General features: G+C 41.4%; 1 protein-coding gene across 1 annotated transcript in view; it reads right to left on the bottom strand.

Moving 5' to 3' along the window:
* The window catches only part of EIF2AK4 (eukaryotic translation initiation factor 2 alpha kinase 4), a gene marked incomplete at both ends in the record, with an annotated part of 100,224 nt that overhangs the window by 61,997 nt on the left and 12,478 nt on the right, over positions 1-25,749 (bottom strand). Inside the window, 6 exons of the mRNA XM_084239807.1 lie at positions 2,891-3,010; positions 11,224-11,372; positions 12,586-12,666; positions 14,513-14,665; positions 18,205-18,307; positions 22,266-22,378. Of these exons, the coding sequence (XP_084095933.1) occupies positions 2,891-3,010; positions 11,224-11,372; positions 12,586-12,666; positions 14,513-14,665; positions 18,205-18,307; positions 22,266-22,378 (719 nt within the window). The remainder of the gene's footprint in view (positions 1-2,890; positions 3,011-11,223; positions 11,373-12,585; positions 12,667-14,512; positions 14,666-18,204; positions 18,308-22,265; positions 22,379-25,749) is intronic.

Genomic DNA, 25,749 nt, shown 5'->3' with positions numbered 1-25,749 from the left:
GCACAGCAGACCTCTCCTGTCTTGCCCGCTGCTCTCCTCAGTAGTGTGTTTCAGTGGATCTACCTGTTCTGCTCACCACTCTCTCTGGTGAATCCTCTCACCCTCCTACACCTCTGGCTTACACCCCTGTTCTTGTATGCATAAATAAATAAATCTTAAAAAAATATTAATCTAAATACAAAATTTTTGAATATTCTCAGTAAATATAAGCCAGACATTGGTTTTGAGGGCACGAACCAGAAACAACAGATTAAATTTGAAACTAAAGAGACATATTTATTCAGTGATGGAAATATTGTTTCTACTTGTATCTGGAAAGGTTAATTTCCGTATCACTAAAATTTTTGTCATAAAAATAAAATCTGTATTTTGATTAAATCAGAAATAATATAAGAGTGATTTCTATTATAGAGATATAAATTTAAAATAATAGACTCTCAACAGAATAGAAAATTACCAAAACATTGGAAATAGAGGAAAATATCAACCAAAAATCACTATTTTGCTTTATTTCTCTTCTAGTTTCCTCTACACCCTTTTTTTGTAATTAATAAGGTCACAGTATATGTAATTGGGTTTCTGACCCTCTACACCACTGAACAGGAAAATTGTTTGTTGAAAGGACTGTCTTAGGTACTATGAGCTTGTTTAGTAGTATCCCTGGCCTGTATCCACTAGATGCCAGTGGCACCACTGCCCTAGCCTGAACCATCAAAAATGTCTCCATACTTCATCAAAGGTGTCCAGAGGTGAAAAATCGCCCCAGTTGAGAACAACTCATATACAGTATTCTTTTTCTCTTAGTATATAAGTTATACCTTTCCATGATGCTGCATTGTCTTCATAATGAAAAAAAAATTTAAACAATGATAATTATTTTTTCCACTTAAAAACTGAAAAGCGAAGTAGCCTATATATATAAGACCAAGTGGTCTCAGCAAAACCACTTTAGAGAACGCTGGCTCACCAAGACTTTTTATTTGAGAAGCATTTTTTACTTCACAGAAATTTGGGCAATTTAAGAAATTTTAATTAAAATGACTTATTGTGCTAATCACAAGTAATTCCTAATGGTCTTGCCTAAGGGGAAAAACCCTACTGTTTGAAAATTTGTCAACCAAATGAAGCAATCTGTGGAACATGGGCTCCAAGTGGAGACACTGGAGACATGATTTTACATGCTTATGGGATGAAGTGTGATATTATTTACATAAAGTCTAATTAGATTTGTGTGTGCAATGCTGCACAGTACTTAGTTCTTCAATTGGGACCTGTGGGTATTTCATAGCTGCTGGCTGGGGGTTTTTAGTGGGGTTTTTTTGTTGCTGTTATTGTAACTATATTATAGCTACCCTTTTCTTGTCACTTTTGTGTGATGGGGATAATGAAAGGAACAAAGGCCACACTACAATGAGAAGGAAAATATGTTATCAAAAGAACTCTACTATATGCTAACAATGATCCTTTATAACACAGCCTCTATAATGCTTTATCCATAACTGTAATGAAGTTCTCAATTCTCTCTAGTTTTAACACCCTTAAATTGGAAAATAAATGTAAATTAGTTGATATTTTATTAAAAATTCATAAAAAATTAGGACATTTTTAACACATTACACCATAATTTACTTGGTTTTATAAAAATCTTTCAAACTGTAAATGTGTGTCCTAATGAGGGTATTAATTATGGTGAATCGGTCTAATGAGTACCAGTGAGAATAAGGGATCTAGTTAAGGTAAAAAGCAACTGGATTAATTTGCCTTCCTCATTTCCCTGGCTTATCAGAAGTAGTGAGCTTGAAGTTGCCAATTCATGAGTCTGAAGTACTCCTGTGACGAAGACAGTCTTAAATCCAAAGCCAGTCTTTTCTACTCAAATGGTTGCTTTGTCTGAATATGGCAGACTCTGTATGTGGCAGAGTATTCTACGCTCCTGGCTGCTTTCAGAGCCAAGGGTAAGTGTCCCATTCACAGACTACTTGGATATTTGGTTTCTTCTCCTTCCACTGCTACCTGCTTCCTGGTAACTCCCCTGCATTTCTGTATCTCCTTAAAGAGGAAGGGGAAAAGGCATGGAAAAAACAAACTCAATTTGGGTAGTTTGGCTTGTTAAATCTCTACTTGTGGGATGAAAATTAAACTTAATTGTCAAGTTCAGTATATAAACTGATCTCCATAGCAATCAGTGGTTAAAGCTGTATGGCTGATAAAAGATATACACTTAGGGCAAAGAGAGCAGATATTGAAAGCCTGATTTTAGTATACGTAATCCAGGATTGATGAAGTAGCTCACTCTAAATAGCCATCAGTAGACAAAATTGCTAAATAAGGCACATAGAAAATAAGTGGCTTCCCTAGTCAGATACAACAGTGTCAAACAAGTTAATGCTAAGCAAATGGACCTCAACTTAAAACAGAACTTGGTCATTAAAGAGCAGAGGTGATGTTTACTTTCTATAGACCCCTGTGCACATGTAATTAAAGCAAGTCTTTTGCTCTTGTTAAAAAAAAAAAAAAAAAATCACAAGCACAGGAACTCATTTGGTACACATAATTTAGCAGCAATAGATATACCTGATGCAAAATTCTACTGATTCATTGTATTTCAGACATTTTGGCTTCAAAAAGCTTGACTAATTATGGCAAATTTTGAATTATCTCTGTGTTAGCTATATATTTCCAAGCACATAGATTTTTCTTTCCATTTTAGACAAAGGGAAACCTGTGTGATTTCTCATTGTGGTCACTGGGATGGGAGCTAGAATAACTGAGTAGGTGTAAGGGTATTCCTCGGACTGTGCTGGTGTAGATGACACAGCATCTATTCCACCTCGTTCCTGCATGTTCACTCCTGTTGTTAGGATAATTTAAATGAATTTAGCTAGATTACTCACCAATACATTTCCCTTTGTGCACCATGAGCTGATCAGGACTACCCACAGAGAAATACAGGATTTCACAAGAGCCAGGAGAATCTTCACTACTACATATAGAATACTGACGTTCTCGCCTTAAAAAATAAATTTGGACAATGATTTTTTTTTTTTTCTTTACTGAAGGTTAACACAGGAAAATTCTCATCCCTCCATTTTCTCTTGTTTACTAATCCATTCACAGTCTAACATCTGTCTCTACTGGGAATTGAGTTGAAAGTGCTAATGGAAGGTTGTTAGACTCCCCCACTTCCCCCGAGGTCTTCTGCACATAAATTCTCCAGACCCCTAACAGTAGATTTGTACTGTCCAAGAAGGTAGCCACTAGTCGCATTGATTACTTAAATTTAAATTAGTCAAACTGAGCTAAACATTTAGTTCTTCAACTGCGGTAGCCGCATTTAAGTACTCAACAGCCACAGTGGCTAGTGACTACCATACTGGACAGCACTGACACAGGACATTTCCATGACCATGGAAGTTCAGTGATTTAGGTCAATTCCCAGGCACATGAACCTCTGGAGAAACCTGCTGCAAGACAGGGGTTTGGAGTACTACCGATTCAATAGTGGGTCTCCCAACCACTAAATACTCATTCACTCTCTTGTCTGTCTTTGATAGATAACCTCTGCCATTACACTCATGACAGCTTCAAAAAATTCTCAAAGCCCAACGCTCTTGTCTCCTTCCTTTTTCCTACCATTTTTCTGAGTGGGGAGCTAAATCATGCAAAAATAATGAATGAACCAAGGGAGGGAGTTGCAGGGAGAGAGCACTTGATGGTCAGGGCTGGACAATTCTAAGAAATGCTGTGATGAGGTGGTACATGGATAGCTCTCTAGAGAGCTGGGCCTCCTTGGTGGCGCAAGGGGTTAAGCACAGCACTGTGAAACTGTTCACAGCCACTGCAGCACGAGTTCCATCCCTGGCTGGCCGGGGAGATACCCACATGGTGCGGCAGACCTCTCCTGTCTTGCCCTCTGCTCCCCTCAGCAGTGTATTTCAGTCAGTCTGCCTGTTCTGCTCCCCACTCTGTCTCTGGTGAATCCTCTCACCACCACCCCCACACCTCTGGCCTGTACCCCAGTTCTTGTATGCATAAATAAATAAATCTTAAAAAAAAAAAAACTATCCAGATGCACCTCTGTATCACCTCTGTTCCCTTCAACAGAAAGTGGTAACAGTGATTTTAGTCTCAGTCATCTCTATGTTCTTTAGTTTAGAGTGTGTAAACAATTGGTTTTAAAGTGTTTTAGAATTTAGGGGCCTCCCTGGTGGCGCAGTGGTTGAGCGCTGGGTTGCGAAGCTGCCCGTAGCCTCTGCAGCGCCGGTTCAATCCCCGGTTGCTCCCCGGCCACCGGAGGGAGGAGGGTCCCATATGGCGCGCAGACCTCTCCTGCCGCCCGCTGCGCCCCTCAGCAGTGTGCTTCGGTCCTTCTGCCTGCTCTGCTCCCCGCTCTGGCTCTGGTGAATTCTCTCACCCTCCCGCGCTTCTGACTGTACCCAGTGCTTGTATGTATGTATGTATGAATAAACAAACAAACAAACAAGTAAATACCTTTAAAAAAATAAAATAAAGTGTTTTAGAATTTAATCATTCCATCATTGAATTTGAAGAACTAACACAAGACTATTAAGAGTTCTAGTAAGAAAACATTATCAGGGGCCTCCTTGGTGGTACAAGGGGTTAAGTCTCAGCACAATCAAGCTATTGTTAGCCATAGCAGCACAAGCTCAATCCCTGGCCAGGGAGCTAACCCACATGTTAAAGTAAACCTCTCCTGTCTCACCTGCCACTCCCCTCAGCAGTGTATTTCAGTAGATCTGCCTGCTCTGCTCCCCACTCTGCCTCTGGTGAATCCTCTCCCTCTCTGCACCTCTGGCCTATACCCTAGTTCTTGTATGCATAAATAAATTTTTTGAAAATCTTAAAAAAAATAAAAGAAAACATTATCATTAGGGTTAAAATAAATGTACACATAATGTAAAAAGTTAAAACTTAAGAAAATGACAAAAATGGTACATTACACAGGGGACAGACTGTTTAGCAGGAACAATTTTCAAGGATAAAAAGTAAATCACACAGATTTTGAAAAAAAATAGAAGCAAAAATCTAATATCATCAGTGTCTCCTGCTTCCACCCAAAAGATGTGTCTCTATATTGGGTGCTCATACTGTTCATTTTGGATTCATCAAGAATTAGGTTTAAGGGCCTCCCCAGTGGTGCAGTGGTTGAGCGCTGGGTTGCGAAGCTGCCTGCAGCCTCTGCAGCGCCAGTTCGATCCCCGGCTGCTCCCCGGCCACCGGAGGAGCGTCCCACATGGTGTGCAGACCTCTCCTGCTACCCGCTGCTCCCCTCAGCAGTGTACTTCGGTCCTTCTGCCTGCTCTGCTCCCCGCTCTGGCTCTGGTGAATTCTCTCACCCTCCCGCGCTTCTGACTGTACCCAGTGCTTGTATAAGCAAATAAATAAATAAATCTTTTAAAATAAATAAATAAATAAATAAAGGTTAAAAAAAAAAAGAAAAAAGAATTAGGTTTAAAATAACCTTTTGGAACATAATCAGTTCACAAGTAAAACAGCTTCAACAGAAATAGCCATCCCTATGCAAAAGACTGGTATCTGGAAGCAGAAACAATGGCCTGATTTCAGTAATCCACTTGAGATTATGGAATGTTCCCAGGAGGTGGCAATATAGTTAGATCTCCCATGTTACTGCTTTCCCCAGTAGCTGTTGCCACACAGGGATAAAGGGTGTTTTAAACAAATTCCCAGAGGATATTAACTAGGTCTTTCAAAGGACAGAGAATTAGACTTCTTAACTCTAGAAGACAAAATTAGGCATCTAGGCTCTTAATACCCAAAGGAAAAAAAAAAAAGAAGCCAAGCAGCAAAAAGAGTGGTGGCAACTTGTTAAATGGGGACTTGAGAATTGGGCTTTTATTCAGAAGATTGTTTCCACCAAAATGGTCAATGGTGCAGATGGCCGAAAAGGGAAGGAGTCTCACCTGAGAGATAAGGGGGTAAGGACAGTTTCGCCTTCCTGCCTAGTTCAAGAAAACGCCATAGAAAATCCTAGCTTTTGATTCCTCTATTTGAAGCTCAGGGCACCTATGTGGAAATAGAGTTAATAAGAATTCCTGGTATTGTTTAATTTGAGGTGAACCAGTCTATGACTCCATGGAACCAACTTGAGAAATGGTGAAAATGGAGGAGCACAGGTTTGGATAGATAAATCGAGGAGCCCCTGCACCCCTACCCACATCCTTTATAATTGAGGATTAAACTCCCCTAGCAGTCTGGGGAGAATGAGGCTGTCTCATACCCTCAGTTATTTCTCCTCTGTAAGGATAAAGAGGGAGGGGTTAACCCACCTGGCTTCAGGGTAGAGATAAGAAATGAGGAGATAACCTGAAGCTGTTTGACAGTGGAAATTGGTGATGTGCCCTAGATTCTGGGTTTATCCTTTAGTAACCTGCAATGGGGGTTACTAAATCTGAATCTGAAAATTATTCTTTACCATCAACTATTTTACAGAGAATTTTTTTTTCTCCTCCTAAAAAGTTCAAAGTGTTCATTTATGAGTTATAACATCGCTGGGATGAAGGCAGGGATTGGAAAGGACTTATCTAAAAAAGACAAATTGACACTGAATTGTATACTTTCAAATGGTTAGGTTATGTGGAATTTACCTCAACTTAAAAAAAAAGTAAATCCTTTAAAAGGGGAAGAGAAACAACTTGAAGGACTCAGAAAACATAGCTCTTCAACAAAGACAAAGGCTCATCAGTAAGAGGCTGACAAAGAGGCCAGACCCTTGATACCAGGCCTTTGGAGTCTTCCTACTAGAAAAGTGTTCTCCTCCCCCCTTCTCTTATTTTATTTTATTTTTTTAAAGATTTATTTATTTATTCATACAAGCACTGGGTACAGTCAGAAGCGCGGGAGGGTGACAGAATTCACCAGAGCCAGAGCGGGAAGCAGAGCAGGCAGAAGGACCGAAGTACACTGCTGAGGGGAGCAGCGGGCGGCAGGAGAGGTCTGCAGGCCATGTGGGACCCTCCTCCGGTGGCCGGGGAGCAGCTAGGGATCGAACCAGTGCTGCAGAGGCTGCGGGCAGCTTCACAACCCAACGCTCAACCGCTGTGCCACCGGGGAGGCCCTCCTTTCTCTTTCTCTTATTTTAAATAGAAGAAAGTGTTAAGTAAAACCTTACCAGATTTATATACCCCACAAAAAAAGAAAAGTAAAGCTGACCTGGTTTAAGAGGCTGCAGACCCTAGAAGTACCAAAAAGACAGTTTCTCCTTTTCTTTCTATTGTCTTTCTTTATTAAATGTTTACTGAGCACCTACTATGTATCTGCCAGGCACTGTTCCAGGCACTAAGAAAATACAGATGAGGTCATTGCTCTCATGAATTTTATATTCTCATGATAGGAGACAGACAATAAAAAATTAAACAAATGAATAAGAATTTCAGCCAATGGCAAGTGCTACAGAGAAAAAGAAAACAGACTTGGATTACAAGTGACTAAGCAGAGAGCACAGGTGGAGCACAGGTTTGGATAGATAAATCGAGGAGCCCCTGGAGGTGAGCTGGTGAGCACAGAGAAGGCATCTCTGCGGAGGTCACGCTTGAGGGGGGAACTGCAGTAGGAGGAGCAGTGCGTGCAAAGGGCCAGAGGGAGAGCATCCCAGGCAGAGCGGCAGCAGAGGGCCTGAGAAGGAAGGAGAGTGGTGCTCCAAGGACTGAAAGATAAGTGTGACTGCAGTGTGCTGTGATGAGAAGAAGGGAGAGAGGGAAGAAATGAGATGCAGAAACCACCCCAGTACTGGTGCTCCTTGCTGTTTGTTCTCTACTTGTAGCCAGGAAGCATCTTATTCAGTGTCAATCAGATGATATTATTCCTGTTTAAAATCCCCTAAAATCCTGATCTGGTCAACAAAGTCCCCTATGACCTGCCCTGTGCCCCTTCCCCGCCCCCACCTTATCCATTCTCCCCATGGTCGCCAGCTCTAGCCACGTCCTACTTGATGAGTTTGGCGTATAGGCCCAGCCCAGCTTTGGGTCTTGTGCACCAGTTGTTTTTCATGCAGACCCGGAATCCCACCACTCTAAAGCCATTCTCCTTAAGTCACTAAAGATTCCACCCTACAAACACCCAATCTAAACTGGTCTTTCAACACAGCCTATTTTAATTCTCACAGACCACAAGTCTTTATCTGACATTTTCTTATTTGATTGTGGACAGTCTCCTCCAAGTAGCATATAAGTCCCATGAAACCAGAATCCTTCTTGATCTTGCTCACCAAATCCCCAAGACTAAGAACAGTGTCTGGAATTTAGTAAGCGCTCAAGTCTATGTTGAATGAGTATATGGTTCTAGGTCTTACGGCTTTTAGTCAAAGCCAATTCAAATACTGCCTCACAAAATTGACTTTGAGGTCATCTCTACTAATTCTATTAAATGTATCTACAAATGGGGGAGATCACAATGGACTATGGTGGAGGACTATGGGTACTTCAGCAGTGGAAGGGCTATGGTGACTATATCTAGAGGGGAAATCCTATATTGTCAAAACTCTAGCAAGGATGTAGAATCATGGCAATTCAATAATGATAAAAAAAAATGTATCCACTGAGAGAATAAAATGGAAAATTGTGCTTATTTCCTTTGATTTTCTAACCCATAAATGCTAATGCAAGTAAGAGAAAGAATCAAGAGTATATGAGGCCCCTAAGAATGGGCCCATATCCCTGGTGGCCTAGGGGTTAAGTCTCAGTGCTACCACCATGAAGGTCCACCACAACGGCCTGAGTTAGATCCCTGGCCAGGGAGTTAACCCAATGGTGCAGCAGACCTCTCCAGTCTCACCAGCTGCTCCCCTCAGCAGTGTATTTCAGTAGATCCAGCTGTTCTGCTCCCTGCTCTTTCTCTGGTGAATCCTCTCACATCCCCTTCCCCTCTGGCCTGCACCCCAGTTCTTCTATGCAAAAATAAATAAATAAAATTTTTTTAAAAAAGAGTATAGCATGAAGTACTTCAGTGTATCCAGAACTTCTCACATCTTAACCAAAGATGCATATGAACTATACTTTAACAGAGTCCTTCTTTCCTAGGCTGTAATCAACATAGTACCAGAGTTGCAGGCAGGTATGTGCAACAACCTTTGCAAACAATAGATGAAAACTACTTTTTTCATATTCCTTTTTGGATACTCATGTGTTGGAAGCCTGCTGCTCTAAAGGGAGCTGGAGTTTTTGGAGAGTACCTGTTTACTCTGCATACGGAGTTCCAGGATGTTAGAAGTTCTGTCTGCAGAACTTCTTCCCAGAATTGACTCCTGTTCTCTGAGGACATGCTGGCTTGTGAGCATGTTCCCCACTAACCAGGAAAACATGTTTTCAGCACGAATTTACTAATATGTGTAAGCAAAAACACAATTGCGTGCTATCTTCTTGTTCCTTTGTTTATATCTGTAATAAAAGCTTGGGCTGGGAAAGTGAAAGGCTGCTCTCGATGGCTCTCCCCAGCCTCCCCCCATTGCAAATTCATTTAGACCCCGAGTCTTCATTAATGGCAGAGAACTTCATCGGCTGTCCTGTCCACAGCACTCATGGAATGTTGTTCTATCAAAGATATACTTCTGACACCCTACAGGACACAAATGTCATTCTACAGCACTACACAAAAAGTTGTTCTATTATGTCAAGAGGAGGGAAAATTTCCCATCCTTCCTTGAATAAATCTGCTAATGATATTTGCTCTCAAGAGTAATCTTGGACCCACTGATTTTAGACACAAAACCAGAAATGTTTAAACTTAAAATTTGTTTTCTATATATCCGTAAACTTATCATAGCACTGATTTACCTCTGCTGTTTCCAATATAATCGGAATGCATCAAGTATTTCCTAGTGGAGTATTCTTGACAACTTCAAACTATGTATCCTACTAGAGGCCACATTCACATAACTTTTCATACAGCATTGTTATAACTGCTCTGTTCTGTCATTAGTTATTGTTGTTAGTCTTCTACTATGCTTAATTTATAAATTAAACTTTTTCATAGGTATGTATGCACAGGGAAAAAACATTACATATGAGTTTGGTACTATCCTTGGTTTCAGGCATCCACTCGGGGTCTTGGAATATAGCCCGGGAAGATAAAGGGAGATTTACTGTCATCTAAATTAGTATGAGCTACAGCGTTAAAATACAGCTGCTACTAGAAATAGTATTTAAAAAAAATTTAGTTTACCTTAACATAGGTGGTTAAATGTTAGTGTCACAATGATTTCTGATTTTTTTTTTTTTATAGAGGCATGTTTTATTTATTTATTTGGTTGGTTTTTTTATACAAGCACTGGGTACAGTCAGGAGCGCGGGAGGGTTAGAGAATTCACCAGAGCTAGAGCAGGGGGCAGAGCAGGCAGAAGGACCGAAGTACACTGCTGAGGGGAGCAGCGGGCGGCAGGAGAGGTCTGCGCGCCATGTGGGACCCTCCTCCGGTGGCCGGGGAGCAGCCGGGGATCGAACCGGCGCTGCAGAGACTGCGGGCAGCTTCGCAACCCAGCGCTCAACCGCTGCGCCACCGGAGAGGCCCGATTTCTGATTTTTTAAAACAGCAGATTATTAGGGAAAGAATCAAAAAGGTCCCTTCCTACAAATAAGACTATAGGCATGAAAGTTTATATAAGCTTTTAGTTTGGTAACTAAAAGATCTTTTCATAAAATATGCTGTTTTAAAGGGCTCACTAATGGGCCTCCCTAGTGGCACAAGGGGTTAAGTCTCAGCACTCTCAAGCTATTGCCAGCCACTGCAGCATGACTTCAATCCCGGCCAGTGAGTTACCCACAAGGCACAGCAGACCTCTCCTGTCTTGCCTGCTGCTCCCCTCAGCACTGTATTTCAGTAGATCTGCCTGTTCTGCCCCCCACTCTGTCTCTGGTGAATCCTCTCACCCCCCATACCTTTGGCCTATACCCCAACTCTTGTATGCATAAATAAGTAAATCTTTAAAAAAAATAAATAAAAGTGAGTTCAACTGCACTGCAGGCAACGTTGTGAATTATAAAGGGGAATGCGTTATAAAACTGTTTCTATGAAAGCTACTTGGAAAGTAGTAAAAGAAAACTTTGTTTTAAACTGTTAAGAGATAGAGACTTTTATAAAGGTTATTGAAATCATCACCTGAAAATTCCATCAAATTTCACTACAGGTATTCCCCCAACTACAGTTGTTTTAATCTTTCATCTCTCCAAATCAGAAATCTCAGGGACTTACTTGGACCTTCCTGAGGAGTTAGTCCGATGTTTACCATTTCCTAAAAAGTCAGGAGAGCCTCCATGCAGAATGGCAGCTGTTCTATGTCCTCCCAAGTCTTTCCTTGAAGTTTGATCTTGGTTTGTAAAACCAGCAATTTCCAAACGTTCCTAGAAATAAAGGAGAGTAAAACCTACTTTAAATGTGAATCATAAATGAAAGGTCCTCATAGTACATAACTGTAAGTTCACTTTAAAGTGCAAATTTTACTAAAGCTGAATGCCTGCAAACATAATAAATATGAACTCAACTTTTAAAAATTTAATGTCCAAATATGCACGGGTTCAAGAACTTAAGAGCAGGTTATTGTTTCAAATTTTATAAATGAAAATGCCTAGAATCTTGGAAGATGTGTGAAAAGCTGGGGAAAAGAGCAAGAAGAGATAAACAGAAGGCATGCAAAGAGAGCAGACAGAGGCTGATAGGGAGGTAGATCAGATATAGGACAGGAGACTTGGTGGGAACAGTAACATTATCTTCCATTGGTACATGGCTTTGTACTTTCACAAAGGGCAGTGCATTTATCAGTGGGAATGATTACATGAGACAGAAAGGAAGGCATTACCAGACTCATTTTAGGGGATGAGGAAAATGAGTCACAGAAATTGTCACCTGTCAAGGTCACAGAGCTAGGCAGTGAAAAGGCTAAGCTTTGAGGCAGGTGCTGCTTTCTTCTACACCCACATCTCCATCCCCTACACCTCAGAGCTTCCCTTAAGTTAGATGCCATGAATATGAAGAAGAGAAAGAATGAAATTTTCTCTGGATTTTTCCAAACATGTGTAACTGGCTTTATTTTAAGATTTATTTTAGGGGCTCCCTGGTGGTGCAAGGGGTTAAGACGCAGCACTATGAAGCTATTGGCAGGCACTGCAGCATGAGTTCGATCCCCGGCCAGGGAGCTACACACACGGTGCAGCAGACCTCTCCTGTCTCGACTGCTGCTCCCCTCAGCAGTGTATTTCAGTAGATCTGCCTGTTCTGCTCCCCACTCTGTCTGTGGTAAATCTTCTAACCCACCGCCCCGGCCCCTCTAGTCTATACCCCAGCTCTTGTATGCATAAATAAATAAATCTTAAAAAAAAGATTTATTTTAATTTATGGCATTATAATATAACTGTTTTGATTGAACTTAGGAAAAACAGAGGAAAAAGGGCTTCATTCTTTTTCACATCTGTTTTTTAAACCTACTCTGCTGAATCCTTCCATCACTGAATGAAACCGTAGGCAGTCCACATGGTTTCCATTCATTCTTTAGTGTGAACAAATAGTTTTACTTAAGCTATTTTAGTAGAATACAGTAGTTTAGAATTGATCAAGTACCTGCTTAGCCATTTCTTTCCTTTTTTTCTCTTCTTTTATTTCTTCTTTCCTCCGCTGAATCTCATGAAGGATTTCACGTTGCTGTAATCATATCACCACCAAATGTCAATCTTAGAAAACCCACACAACATATAAATTCTGAAATCACATAAATCTTCTGAATTTCATTAATTCAAAAACCCTCCTTTCCTAAGGGGCCTGAACATATAGAAACTTAATTCAGGCTGTAGTTATTTTGCTTTTATTAGAGCTCTTCTGTACTAGGCATTCCCATTTCAATAGGTTTCAGGACTATATGGGGAGGGGCATTTACTCCCCACTCTTCATGCTCCCCCATGGAGGCAACAGGGTTGGCTTCTCAAGTCTCCCCACACTTGACATGCCCCTCCTCTTTGAAATCTGCTTATCTGCAGAGACTGGGCACTTGTGCCTGCTCTTCCCAACAGTGTGGGCCCTACTTGGTAGAGGTGGACTGAGCTGTCCTCAGTGCCTGCACCTGGCTGGTGAGGGACAGCTATTGCCCCCACACACTACTGATCTTCAGCTGCATTATTCAACTGACTTTCTCAGTGTTTTGATCGCCATCCCCATGACTCGGGTATCTATTGCTCAAATGGATTTCAATATAGGTAGGGAAAAATATTGTTTTATAAAAGTCTCCTTTTAAAATTCATGGTTGTAAATATCAAAAACCATTAAATCTCACCAAAAATGTAACAGCAATAGTACAAAATTAAAAAAAGAATTACAGCAGTATATCAAACTAAGATTGTTAGCTAAATATTCACTATCTTCTAATAAAAATGTGCCTTTCTAAAATTAATGGTAGTAAGGAACTTCAAACTCTAAAGGACAAGTAATTAAGAGATTAGCAGTAACAAAACAAGTGATACCCACAAGGAGACAATGTCAATATAAGCACAGATAAAGAACATGAAGCAGGGGGAAAAAAAAAAGCAGGAAAAACAAAGCCCTAGAAGTATCTGTAAGAAATAGTAGTATCCATAAATAAATTAAAAAAGTACCCCAGTTCTTGTATGCATAAATAAATAAAAAAATAAAAAGTACCCCAGTTCTTACATGCATAAATTAAAAAAGAAATAGGATCTATAAGAAAACAAGAAAGGGATAAAAATAAACAAAGAGACATTCCTGGATAGGAGATCTGAACAAGGTTAAGAGGACAATTCTTCCTATACGAAAATATAAGTTCAGTGTAATTTCATTTAAAACCCAGAGGGTTTATTTTTCTTGTTTTGACTTTTGAGAAAGCAGTCCTACAGATCTGTAAGAATAAATGGTTAAGAATGAGGGAAAAAATATCAAAGAATTACAGAAGATGAACAGATGGGGTAGGTGGGGCACAGCTTAACTTTTCAGATATTATAATGAGTCAGAGTGTGGTAGAGACTCAAGAACAAACTGATGAATTGAACAAAATAAATGATTCACCAACAGAATTTAGTCTATATAAGGAGTTAAAATATACTTTATAGGAAGTATTACAAATCAAGAGTGATAATAAATGTGTTAGGAAAACGGGAAAAAATAAAATTACACCTTGTTTCAAAACTCACACCAAAATAAGTACTAGATAAGTTGATGGAAAGACTAAATGAAGAAAAAGAAAAAGACTAAGTTAAAAATCAAGACAGGCATTCAGATATGTAGACTGTCTTTAATTAAAAGATTTAAAAAATAACAGAAGTATCTATCATCTTTATGCAAATAGATGAAAGATAAAACAAAAGGTAAGTGTGTATATCTGAAATTTACATAATGTTATAAACCAGTATTACCTCAATAAAAATGCACAAAATAATTTCACATGCTTTACAAAAAAACAAAAAGGTAAGTGTAGACAGTCACAACCACAGGAGCTTGCAGTTCCCCTGGGCTGGCTGCTGGTGGCGACAAAGGGTCTCACCTCCTGCTCCTCCTTCTGCTTGGCCTCCAGCAACCGCCTCTGCTCCTCCTGAGCCCGCCTTTCCAGCATTTCTTCATGAAAAGACTTGGGAGGGGGCTTGTTATGTTCGCTGAGAAATAACTGCACGTGGTAAGCCAATTCAAATATCATCACCTAAACACGGAAAGGAAAATCAACCACACATGGCCACCTAGTGGGAAGACATGACCCCAAGGAGAGGCTACAGAAAAACATGCAGGCAATGAGAGCTCCACTTACAATGGTGATAACTCATTGCAATATGACACATTCTAAATTAGGTACATGATGCAATCACAGCAGGGAAGGGCTTTTACAGGGCTTATCTCGCTGTGCTGCTATCAGGACAAAACACTATCTAGATAATAAAAACTTCACTTGTCTTCTGCAGTGCTATTCAATTTATTGGCATTTTCTGCATAATGAATCCAATAGAATACTTTTCTCTACAAATAAATCTGATAAAATATTTAAGATTGCATAAAAGGAAAAACTACTTTCTCAACAACATCAACAAAAAATCTGCCTACATAATGACAGTAGAGCAGAGAATAATCAATGCTAACATCAGAGATTTTATCTGTCCACACAGCATACTGGAAATATTCTACTGGGGTACGAAGATGAACACCTAAAAGTCTCATTATCTCCCTGCTAGTAATGGGCCAGTAGGAGGCTGGTCAATACTTAGAAAGCCTTTTGTTTCCACTTAAGGAAGCATTCTCAGACAGTTGCACAAAGAGAAAAGTTCCCCTTCCTGTGGCCTCCCTGGTGGCGCAAGGGTTGACGACACAGGGCTATCAAGCTATCACCAGTCACTGCAGCACTGTGACTGTGTAGCACTGTGTGCTGGGAGTTCGCGCCCCAGAGAGCCAGGGAGCTGACCCAGCGCAGCAGACCTCTCCTGTCTCGCCCGCTGCTCCCCTCAGCAGTGTGTTTTAGTGGATCCACCTATTCTGCTCCTCCCTCTCTTTGGTGAATCTTCTCACACCTCACCCCCCGCACATCTCTGACCTATACCCCAGTTCTTGTATGCATAAATAAATAAATCTTTAAAAAATAAAAGAAAATGCTGGGAAAGGGGCCACCCTAGTGGCGCAAGGGGTTAAGCATCAGTACTATGAAGCAATCTGCAGCTATTGCAGTACGAGTTCAATCCCCGGCCAGGTAGGTGAATCACATGGCACAGCAGACCTCTCCTGTCTTACCCACTGCTTCCCTCAGCTGTGTATGTCAGTCAGTCTACCTGTTCTGCATCCCACCCTGTCTCTGGTGAATCCTCTCATCCACCCCCCACCTCTGGCCTGTACCTCAGTTCTTGTATGCATAAATAAACACATCTTTTATTTTTTCAAAGATTTTTTATTTATGTATACAAGAACTGGGGTACAGGCCAGAGATGCGGGGGTGGGTGGGTGAAAGAATTCACCAGAGACAGAGCAGGGAGCAGAACAGGCAGACAGACCGAAGACACTGCTGAGGGGAATAGTGGGTGAGGCAGGAGAGGTCTGCCACATCATGTGGGTTTCTCCCTGGCCGGCTGGGAATCGAACCCGTGCTGCAGAGGCCGCTGACAGCCTTACAGCGTGGGGCTCAACCCACTGCGCCACTGGGGAAGCCACTAAATAAATCTTTTAAAAAGAAAAAGAAAAAGCTTCTGCATAGCAAAGGAAACCATCAATAAAACAAAAAAGCAATCTACCAGATGGGAGAACATATTTGCAAATCATATAACGGTTTAATATCCAAACTAATATCCAAGAGTTAATAAAAAACTCATTCAACTCAACAACAACAACAACAACAAACCAATCACACCTGATTAAAAAAGGATTTGAATAGACACTTCTCCAAAGAAGACATACAGATAACCAACAGGTATATGAAAACATGCACAACATCATTAATCATCAGGGAAATGCAAATCACAACCACCATGAGATGTCACCTCACACATGTTAGAATGACAATCACTGAAAAGACATGAAATAACAAATATTGATGAGGGTGTGGAAAACCCTTGCACACTGTTGGGGATTTAAATTGGTGCAGTAGGGCCTCCCCTGGAGGCACGGCGGTTGAACACTGGGCTGTGAAGCTGCCCGCAGCCTCTGCAGCACCGGTTCAATCCCCGGCCAATGGCGAGGGTCCCACATGGCGTGACAGACCTCTCCTGCTGCGCCCGCTGCTCCCCTCAGCAGTGTATTTCATCAGTCTACCTGTTCTGGCTCTGGCTCTGGTGAATTCTCTCACCCTCCAACACTTCTGACTGTACCCAGTGCTTGTATAAATAAATAAATAAATAAATCTTAAAAAAATAAAATAAATTGGTGCAGTCACCACAGAAAACAATAGAGTTTCTTCAAAAGCTTAAAAATAGAACTACACACACTCCAGCAACTCCACTTCTGGGAATATATTCAGAGAAAACAAAATCACTAACTTGGAAGGATAAATGCACGCCCATGTTTACCGCAGCATTACTTACAAGACACAGAAACAACCAATGTTCAGGGAACACGTAGCAATACTCTACCCTAAGAAATTATCTAGTCTTCCTTCCTGACAAAGTTCTGCCACCTAAGGAACACCCTTAAGGAGACCCTGATGTGCAGAGGATTAAGAAACAGTACTGGGCCTCCCTGGCGGTGCAGCAGGTTGAGCGCCGCGCTGTGAAGCTCTCTGCAGCCTCTGCAGCGCCAGTTCAATCCCACCTGGCGGGCGAGAATCCCACAGGGTGCCACAGACCTCTCCTGTCTCGCCTGCTGCTCCCCTCAGCAGTGTCTTCGGTCTGTCTGCCTGTTCTGCTCCCTGCTCTGTTTCTGGTGAATTCTCTCATCCTCCCACGCTTCTGACCTGTACCCCAGGTACAGGTACCCCAGATTTTAAATAAAATCTTTATTTAAAAAAAAAAAAGTATCAGTCCTGAACTGAGTATGAAAGTTCAGGTATAGCAGGGATGCTGAAGCAGAGCATGTGGATAATTACTGAGAAGGCAAACAATTCGTTCTGATATGGATTTGGTCAGAAATCACTTGTCTGCACACATTTGCCAGTATCAAAGTTCAAGCCAAGATCAGGTGATGATACTCAGGCCTAAAGGGTACAAAATGTACATCCAGGTTCACAAAGACTACTTTTTTTTTTTTTTTTTAGATTTATTTATGCATGCATACAAGAGCTGGGGTACAGGCCAGAGATGCAGGAGGTAAGAGGATTCACCAGAGACAGAGTGGGGAACAGAACAGAACAGGCAGACTGACTGAAATACACTGCTGAGGGGAGTAGCGGACAAGACAGGAAAGGTCTGCTGCACCATGTGGGTAGCTCCCTGGCCGGTGGGGGATCGAACTTGTGCTGCAGAGGCTGCGGACAGCTTCAGAGTGTAGTGCTTAATCCCTTGTGCCACCAGGGAGGCCCCACACAAAGACTACTTTCAATAAAAATTCTTAAGTATCAACAGTACCACCTACACATGTTCTAAAATTTTTCATTTATAAATAAACATACACAAAAAGCAATGTTATCCTTTGTAGATATCAGTAAGAAAACATTCTAGTTAAAACTGAACTTGAGGTTCAAACACCTTTAAGACAAAAGGTAGGAAAGCAAACACTGGTAAACGTGATGAGACTTTTACCCTCCTCTTCCAATTCCAGTGTAACAAAGCTTACCTCTCCACAATGTTTTTTGGCCACTTCTTCTAGGCGAGATTTTAACAAATTAACACTTTCATTTGACAGACCTTTGGCATTCTTCAACTCTATTTCAGGGACTCTGGGGGAAAAAAAGCAAGAAGGAATTACCACAAAAAGGATAGCTTTTGTATTACTACTTGATAAGATCCAAGCACTGGGTCTGGGAATTCCTTGCAGGTTCATTTGTGAGTTTCTGTATACTCCCAGCAAAATCTGCCTTAATCAAGAAAAGATCTCAAAGATACCCGAGTCACTCTGCCTGACACAGCGCTGGTTACCCTGGGCTGGCCAGGGGTCACTGTGGACTGTCAGGCACCCATTCCCCAGGCAAGTCGACTTAGGCACGATCACAGTATCTCCTCAACATCTCTGTCTGATTTCAGCTTTACAATCAAAATTGAAATTTCCACCCCAACAACAAAAAAAAAATCACTCCACAGACCTCCCTGGTGGGACAGGGGTTAAAGACATAGCACTACCAAGCTATCACCAGCCACTGCAGCACGAGTTTGATCACCAGCCAGGGAGCTGACCCACATGGCGCAGCAGACCTCTCCTGTCTCACTCACTGTTCCTCTCAGCAGTATATCTCTATAAAACTGCCTGTTCTGCTCCCCACTCTCTGGTGAATCCTTTCATATCCCGTACCTCTGGCTTATACCCCAATTCTTGTATGCATAATAAATAAATCTTTTTTAAAAAAAAATCACTCCAGTTCTGTGTGTGACTCCATCCTAGCCACTTGGCCACATACCTCCTTTATGAAAATGCTGAGCTTGGCTTGCAGCCCACTATCAGCTAACCCACAGTGACAGCTCTCCCACACTAGTCCAAGTGTTTGGGTGTTCATGTGCTCCAGCACTAAGCAGGACAGCATCACCAGGCAAGATGGGACCACAGAGAGCCAACTAGTATTCCCACAACATACTGAGTCTAAGTCATTCATTCTGATTGTAGATGAGACAGAAATGCATGCTCACTTGTATATAGATGAATCGTGCACACTGCAAATTCTGCCTATTCTGAGGATGCCCAAGTCCATACTTTTCTTCAACCCTACAGAGTACAATTAAGAGTCAACACATCCTACCCAAGGAAAGTACACCTCTAACCCCAGGATTTCCTTTTATTCCCAATCCACAAATACCCAGTAACAACTCACTGACATTATGCAGGTTTTATTTAATTTTACTGATTATTCATTACTTCCTAGCAAGCGTTTCTGAGTATTCTACCTTATGGTATTCTACCTTACCAGAGCCTTTGCTATTCACCTATATATGTGTTCTCACAATGTTTCAGAGTCACAAGTTGCTACAGTCATTATCATCTTGGATAGATGGAAATCTGAGAGAAAGATGTTTATACATACAAGAAAAAGAAAGAAATGCCATACAGTCCTGGGTCCACAGATGGTTCATCTAATCCCAGATCCTCTCCCTTGCCTTAGATCAAGGACTATTATGTAGAAAAGGAAAGTGTCACCATATCACATCATTTCAATGGGTAGATAGGTTTCCCCATAATTACATAATTACTTTTAAGAAATTAAGTAGTCACAGTATTAACACATGGTGAAAATTCATCTACAATTCTAACTAAACTTTATTTTTTTTAAAGATTTATTTATTTATGCATACAAGAACTGGGGTTCAGGCCAGAGGTGTGGGGTGAGAGGATTCACCAGAGACAGAGTAGGGAACAGAACAGGCAGATTGACTGAAATACACTCCTGAGGGGAGCAGCGGGCAAGATGGGAGAGGTTTGCACCGCCATGTGGGTAGCTCCCAGACTGGGGATCAAACTCATGCTGCAGTGGCTGCAGATAGCTTCACAGGTTGCATCCCAAACCCTTGTGCTACCAGGGAGACCCTCTAATTAAACTTTAGGTGTTTTCTTTTTTTTTTTTTTTAATAGAGGCATGTTTTATTTATTTATTTGTTTGTTTGTTTTGTTTATACATGCACTGGGTACAGTCAGAAGCACGGGAGGGTGAGAGAATTCACCAGAGCCAGAGCGGGGGGCAGAGCAGGCAGAAGGACCGAAGTACATTGCTGAGGGGAGCAGCGGGCGGCAGGAGAGGTCTGCGCGCCATGTGGGACCCTCCTCCGGTAGCCGGGGAGCAGCCGGGGATCGAACCGGCGCCGCAGTGGCCGCGGGCTGCTTCGCAACCCAGCGCTCAACCGCTGCGCCACCGGGGAGGCCCTCTAATTAAACTTTAAAGAAATCTTCCAGTGTTCTCTTTATGCCCTTGCTACATGATTCATAATTTTATGTAGCTGATATTATAATTTTTACTTTTTAGCTTTTTATAAGCATTTCCATATTGTTTCTTAAAAAATCATTTCATAATATTTTTACCAGGTGGACAAAGGTTTACCTTCATAATCTTCTAGGGTAGTAGTTCTGAACCAGAGCTGACTGTCCCCCCCATGGGACATCTGTCAATGTCAAAAGGGCATGGAAGCTCCAAACCCCTCCCCACACTCCTCACTATGCACCTCTTGCATTCTTTGTTCTCTAAGCTGTATCCTTTACAATAAACTGATAATAGTAAATAAAGTGCCTTTGTGAGTTCTGTGAATTGCTCTAGCAAATAATCAAACCTGAGGGGTTACGGAAATCCATGACTTGATAGCCAGTCAATCAAAATTATGAGACTTGGGCCTTCCTGGTGGCACAAGGGGGTAAGATACAACCTATTAAGCTATCTGAAGCCACTGCAGCATGAGTTCGAGCACCAGCCAGGAAGCTACTCACATGGAGCAGCAGACTTCTCTTGTCTTGCCCACTGCTCCCCTCAGCAGTGTATTTCAGTCAATCTTCCTGTTCTGTTCCCCACCCTGTCTCTTGTGAATCCTCTCACCCCCCCACCTCTGGCCTGTACCCCAGTTCTTGTATGCATAAATAAATCTTAAAAAGTATGAGAGTTGCAAATGGCATCTGAGGTCTTACTTGCAAGGTGTTTGCAAAAACTATGGATAGTTATTAGTCTTAGAATTGAATTGTTGGACACTCCATGTCAGGAAATAGAAAACCTAGAGAAACATTGTCTTATTTTTCTTTCATAAATTTAATTACTCTTTAATTAATTAATGAATTAACTTTCACAGAGCTACTAGATCTACTCTAGGCACAATGTTGGGAGCAAAAAAATAAGGTTATTAACTTCAAGAAGCTCATCTTGGCCTATCTATTTTTATCTCTTCCATTTATCCTTAGCATAACAAATTTCCTAAATTTGCCACCCACTGGGTAAGGCAGTGCTTCCATTTATTTGTCACTTTCCTTCCTTGGTTCTCTGCACAATAAACTCAAACACAAAAATCATTCAGGCCAATCTGCTCTTCATGTGGAATATCTGAGGGAATGATTACAAGGAATATACAGAGTACCTCAAAAAAAGAATACTTGCATCCTGAATGTTAACACTTCTGCTCTACCAGTCATTCCTAATCAGAGGAGCTTGGAAACGTGGAGTTTGCTGATTGTCTAACTAAAGAACACACCCGAGCATTAGTGGGCCAAGGACATTAAATGCCCTGCGTGGCCAGGGACAGCCCAGCACAGTGAAGAGATGTGGGCAGAGCCCCAGAAGTGGGTGCCTCTAACTCCTCCATTACTGTAGGTATTAACAGTCCGATTAGGTCCAGGTGTAACTCTAAGTCCTATTGCCAACCATACTTTAAGTAAGCAAAAGCTTTCATAGTCACCGTGCCTTTATCCTTTCCTTCTAGATGGTTCCTCTTCCTAGTTTATGAAGAATTAAACAAAAAAAAGTTAACACGTCAGAGGAATCAAATAATCAGCCCCAGAACAAATATTAGTTTCTGTAGTGACTACTCTATAAACATTAGCAGACTTAACTATGAGATAGGTTTTATGACAAAGTCTGTTGCTGATGTAGTTTTGATGAAATACATATATTAGGAATTAAATGGGGGCAGGAAGGGAAAAATAACCATTCATTCAACTTATTTCTGTGTTGTAAATTAGAGAACTGAAATTATATCAAAGCTATTTATAAATGTACTCACACATCTGGATAGGTTGGTGGGCACTTAACCCTCAAATCCACTTTCACATATACTTCTTCACCAGTCAGGCCCTGAGGGTACAGAACTAAATTGATTTCGGGGGGCTCTTTGACCTAAAAGAGAAAAAGAAGTTTTTTTTTTCCAGACAGCCAGTCATGAACACTTAAGAGAACAATCATCTTAGTTCAAAAGTTATACTTTTGGGCCTCCCCTGGTGGTGCAATGGTTGAGTGCTGGGTTGCGAGGCTGCCTGCAGCCTCTGCAGTGCCAGTTTGATCCCGGCCACCCGCGAGGGTCCCACAAAAAACAAAAAACAAAAAACAAAAAACAAACAAACAAAAAAAAAAAGAAAGTTATACTTTTAAAATATTACATTTACGTTTAATTATATTTTATATAGGCATTTGGTCACATTTTCCCAAAACATGGTTTAAAAACAAAACCAGCACCAGAGAGAATACATTTTCTTTTTCAAAGCCATCTAAGGAGTGAACCAAAATGTTTCATTTAATTCCAATTCATTCAAATATTAGTGAATGCCCATAATGTATAGATGTTGTTCTAGAAGCTGGGAATACACGGGTAAATTGAGACAGATATGGACCCAAAATTTCAAGGAACTTCTGGTCTGGTGGGGAAAATAAATGATAATGTATAAGTACAAGTCTAGAAAGTGTTGCTGAAGAGATGATGTGATGCCCTTGAAGGGTGACAGAATGGGGCACTCCAACTAGCTGATAGAGACTCGAAGACAAATGAACATTTTCTAACAGTGATGAGTGCTGTAAAGAAAATAAAGCAGTCATGGAACTCAGTGGTGGGGGAAGAGAAGATATTCAGGCACATGGATCAGAAAAGGCCTGAATACTGAGGCAATAACAAGCAAAAATTCTGACCTGGTGAAATCTGAAATTGTGTGTACTTTCACCCAACCTCTTTTCACAAAATAACTATGCTATATATTTTCTTAAACTTAATTACATATACACTTTTTCCCCAAATATTTGCAGCACTTTACATGATCTCTATCTCATAAAAAAGGGGAGGCTGAGGGACAACACATTTACTCATTTGATCCAGGAACTTGATCGACTTTGCAAGGAAGGAGCCATCTCCATTTATAGATAAAGCATCTCAGGATCAGACAGTTTTAGTTTTAGCTTCTTGCCCAAAAACACACAGTGACAAGGCTGGAGGTCAAAACCAGCTCTGACTCCCAAACCTGTCTTTTTCATCAGCCATTCCCTTGTTAGTGCCAAATCTGAATTGCTGTGAGTAATTAAGCCTTGACTGTCTTGGAAAATCCAGGTAGTCAGGTCAAAAAGAGAAATGTGATTATTTCACATTTCACAGATAAGAGAAAGCAGAAAAATTCTTTTAAGGGCAGCAATGTACTTAGCAATAATAAACTCTATCAGAAATGAGAACATGAACCTTACATATGGTAACCTGAACCATATAATTATATAATAAATGTTAATAACTGCATCATTAACTATGTGTGCAAAATATGTAAGCTCAGTTTAATATGACTTTATAATAATCCTCAATAAAATCTGGGGTAAGGCTTCAGGAAAGCATTCTGTGAGCATGGTCCTGGGTTAAGTTAAACAGCCCATGACACAGGAGGTCATCAGTTTATTTACCCATCACCTGGTCACCCTCACATATAAAGTGAGGACTGCCAGGCATTGCTAGTACACACAGGTGAGAAAACAGATCTGATTCCAGCTGTCAGAGAACTTCTGGTCTGGTGGGGAAAAGTATGATAATGTATAAGTACAAGTCTAGAAAGTGTTGCTGAAGAGATGATGTGATGCCCTTGAAGGGTGACAGAATGGGGCACTCCAAAATATGCCACTTTGGCCTAAGAATCATGTTGAGTTATGGCACTTGAAAAACAGTAATGCCAGAAGGGCCCTCTGACCCCCTCTTTTCTTCCTGAAAGCTGGATTTAAAACTCTTCCATGAAAGATGGCCTCCCTCTTCTACTAGGTGAAAAACATTCTTATGTTTTCACAGTCACAGGGAGCTGAGACCGAGAGTTTCTGTACAAATAGAACTTGTTAAAATAACTGTTCTCGGGCCTCCCTAGTGGCGCAGCGGTTGAGCGCTGCGTTGTGAAGCAGCCCACAGCCTCTGCAGCACCGGTTCAATCCCTGGCCAACAGGTGAGGGTCCCACATGGCGCGCAGACCTCTCCTGCCGCACCTGCTGCTCCCCTCAGCAGTGTACTTTGTCAGTCTGCCTGCTCTGCTCTTCTCTCTGGCTCTGGTGAATTCTCTCACCCTCCCGCGCTTCTGACTGTACCCAGTGCTTGTATAAATAAATAAATAAATCTTTTAAAAAAATCAAATAACTTTCTCTTCCTTTTGTCTTTCCACATACTTGAATTGCTTTTCCACAACTGCTTTCTTAGTTCAACCTACCATACAAAGTCTAGGTGCGGGCTCCTTTGGCTTTCCAGTTTCATATGGGGGTTCCTACGTACATGTGAAAATCCATATGCTTCTCTCCGGTTAGTCTGTCTCAATCCATTAGCTTCTCAGATCCAGCCTGCAACCCTAAGAGGGTGGGGTAAAGTTCTGCCTCCCCTACAATCTACGGAGACAATGACCTGTGTGGGTGTGAGGGAACACACTTGGGTCTGGTCATCAGGGAACCTACCTGAGGATGTACCATTTAGGTCGAGACAAGCCACAGCCCAAGCAAGGGAAGAGCATGTAAAGAGACTCCAAGTGTGTAAGAGCCTGGTATATTCCAAAAACCGAAAGGCCAGTGTGTCTGGAACACAGGAAGGAAGAGGGAGACCAGGTAAAGCAGATGTGGTGGGAATGGCGAAGAGTAAGAGCAGAAGTCAAATGCTATTTTAATAATTCAGCCTGCGTTGGTGGCAAGAGACAGAGAAAGTGGATTTGAGATAAAGCTGGTAGAAGGGACCTCCCTAGAGGAAAATAGAAGGAAAATGTCCTGTCATAGATACTCCTTGAGGCTGAGTAAGATGAGGACAAAAAGCATTGATAAAGTTAATGTTTTATCAGGACCCACAATATGGAGCCTGCTCAGTAAATCAGCCTACCTTTTCAAGAAATGCCTCAGTCTCAAGGAAGTCTAACATGTACCAATAGCAATCAGCAATAGTTAGCTTACCCTACCCTGGAAAATAGGACCTGCTAGCCTTCTAAGGACATTCCTGGTCTCCCAGCCAGGCATGCTGTCTCCACACTGTCCCTTTTAGCATTCTGTGAAACTCTCTTGCCTAAAATCCCTGTGAAACAGTGGTCTACTGGCTGTGAGGCATCCATGGGTTGTTTTGCCCTGAACAAACTTCATCAAACACCTTACTAAGTTGTCTTAGTTTTGTTATATGACAGCATTCTTGCTGAGGTAACATGGGGACTTCAGGTAACTCAGGCAAGTGCAGGCCATGTGGGCACTGAATGCAGAATCCAGTGTTCTGAGGAGCAAATGCTAGGGGAGAGGAG

This window comes from Talpa europaea (assembly GCF_964194135.1).
Source record: "Talpa europaea genome assembly, chromosome: 8".
Taxonomy (NCBI): domain Eukaryota; kingdom Metazoa; phylum Chordata; class Mammalia; order Eulipotyphla; family Talpidae; genus Talpa; species Talpa europaea.
Note: the sequence above shows the minus strand (reverse complement) of the source record. Positions and strands in the feature narration are given on the sequence as shown.